General features: G+C 47.5%; 2 protein-coding genes across 3 annotated transcripts in view; both read right to left on the reverse strand.

The window, feature by feature from the left end:
* The window catches only part of LOC116048446 (VPS10 domain-containing receptor SorCS3-like), a 1,378,075-nt gene that overhangs the window by 452,399 nt on the left and 923,176 nt on the right, over nucleotides 1-2,500 (reverse strand). The gene's annotated exons all lie outside the window — the stretch shown is intronic.
* Nucleotides 1-2,500, reverse strand: part of acaa1 (acetyl-CoA acyltransferase 1) — a 17,702-nt gene that overhangs the window by 4,452 nt on the left and 10,750 nt on the right. Inside the window, exons 8-9 of one of the 2 annotated variants that reach the window (XM_031313043.2) lie at nucleotides 1,922-2,112; nucleotides 361-540 (exon numbers count right to left, since the gene is read on the reverse strand). In XM_031313043.2, the coding sequence (XP_031168903.2) occupies nucleotides 361-540; nucleotides 1,922-2,112 (371 nt within the window). The remainder of the gene's footprint in view (nucleotides 1-360; nucleotides 541-1,921; nucleotides 2,113-2,500) is intronic. The other variant, XM_031313044.2, reaches the window with a different exon arrangement.

Here is a 2,500-nt window from a genome sequence, read left to right on the forward strand (position 1 = left end):
AAAGAGACTTCAGATACAGTATTAGGGGACCACTAAGGTCTATATAAAGAGACTTCAGATACAGTATTAGGGGACCACTAAGGTCTATATAAAGAGACTTCAGATACAGTATTAGGGGACCACTAAGGTCTATATAAAGAGACTTCAGATACAGTATTAGGGGACCACTAAGGTCTATATAAAAGAGACTTCAGATACAGTATTAGGGGACCACTAAGGTCTATATAAAAGCACCAACGAGCACCGTGTCATGGGACCTTTAAGAGAACTGATATTCAGCCCATTATTTTTACAGTCTATGCGTAAATGTTCTTAGTTACTTTCCACCTCAGTGAAGAAGTTAATGGTCACACATCTCACCGGCCTGCTCCAGAGCTGCGGGGATGGCGACCGCCGGTCCAATCCCCATCAGATCCGGGGGGACCCCCACCACCGCACTGGCCCTCAGGACTCCCAGGACAGGCAGACCCAGAACCTCGACCGCAGACCTGCGGCCAATCAGCACGGCCGCTGCTCCGTCACTCACCTGGCTGGAGTTCCCTGTGTGTGTGTGTGTGTGTGTGTGTGTGTGTATGTGTGTGAGAGAGAGTTTTTATGTGTGTGTGTGAGATGAAAGAGAACAAAATATCATATTTATACTTGTACTTACTACTTGCCCAAAAGCCATATCGCGCTAACGATTATAGTTTGTTGACGTTGCCAAAGCAACGTTGGAGACCTTTTTTATACACTTTTCTTTAACTCAGTGACGGATGTAGCCTGGCTAAACCCTGATGAACATCCGGTAAATTTGAGATTTGCTCTGCAGGTCAGTCTGGTCAGGAGCCCATTCAAGCCCATTTCCAATGTCCCCGAAATCGAGGCACCAATCACAACTGTTGAGGCGGGCTCTACACCAATCACAACCGTTGAGGCGGGCTCTACACCAATCACAACCGTTGAGGCGGGCTCTACACCAATCACAACCGTTGAGGCGGGCTCTACACCAATCACAACCGTTGAGGCGGGCTCTACACCAATCACAACCGTTGAGGCGGGCTCTACACCAATCACAACCGCTGAGGCGGGCTCTACACCAATCACAACCGTTGAGGCGGGCTCTACACCAATCACAACCGTTGAGGCGGGCTCTACACCACCTCTGTCAGCTAAATCACTAAGTTAGTAGTAGGGTATACAGGGGAGTTGCATTTGAAGTGGTTTGGGGTCCTTCTGTAAGTAATTTTGGGGTACAATTTGGTTTTGATGAATTCTACAAGCAGCGATACCACAGGCCAAGTAATCGGCCGTTCCAAACAGGCACATTTTCAACACCCCACATCACCACATACCCTTCACCATACCCCCACATCACCACATACCCTTCACCATACCCCCACATCATCACATACCCTTCACCATACCCCCACATCATCACATACCCTTCACCATACCCCCACATCATCACATACCCTTCACCATACCCCACATCATCACATACCCTTCACCATACCCCCACATCATCAAATACCCTTCATCATACCCCCACATCATCACATACCCTTCACCATACCCCACATCATCACATACCCTTCACCATACCCCACATCATCACATACCCTTCACCATACCCCCACATCATCACATTGGCATGGTTGTATGTCAGTTAGCCTAATAGCTGGTTAGATTTGCATTGAGAGATGATCTTATGGAAAGTACCCCATGCCAATCTCTAGGTATGGTGAAGGGTATGTGATGATGTGGGGGTATGGTGAAGGGTATGTGATGATGTGGGGGTATTTTAATTCCAAAGGCATTCCAAATTAGAAAGTTGTAATCGGTGCGTCTCTAGAAGCGATTAATCGCTCAGCCCGACTCCGTTACAGTAGCGTGACTAACGTGTAATCCGTTACTTTCCCAGCTGAGAGGTGTAACAGCTGACCTGCCGTGGTGCTTCCGTCGGGCTTGAAGGCCGGCCGGAGTTTCCCCAGACCGGCCAGCGTCGTGCCCGCTCTGACGCCGTCGTCTCGGTCCACGGTCACCTGCCGCTCGCTACCGTCGGCGTCCACAAACCGGGTGCTGACGGGAACGATCTCCCGCTGAAACGCGCCCGTGTCCTGCGCCCGCGCCGCTCTGTCAAGAGAGGGGGGGGGGTTAAAGATAGTGTTGTAAGGTAACAAAGTACAATGACTTCGTTACTGTACTTAAGTAGAATTTTCATGTATCTGTACTTTACTTTGTTATTTATATTTCTGGAAACTTTCACTTTTACTTCACTACATTTCCCCTCAGCGTCTTTGTTACTCGTTACTTGTTACTTGCAAGAAATGCTTTTGGTACGTCGGAGTCAAAGATTCTTCGTTAAAAAAATAAAATAATGTCAGATACTTTAAGACTTTTATTCAAGTAATATCGTTAAAGGGGTTTTCTGGTACCATACTTGTACTTTTACTCAAGTATTGCTTCCAAGTACTTTATACAAGACAGGTTAAAGATGTCGGAGCTTTAAAGGGTCCTTATT

The sequence above is a fragment of the Sander lucioperca genome, chromosome 4, assembly GCF_008315115.2.
Source record: "Sander lucioperca isolate FBNREF2018 chromosome 4, SLUC_FBN_1.2, whole genome shotgun sequence".
In the NCBI taxonomy this organism is placed as follows: Eukaryota; Metazoa; Chordata; class Actinopteri; order Perciformes; family Percidae; genus Sander; species Sander lucioperca.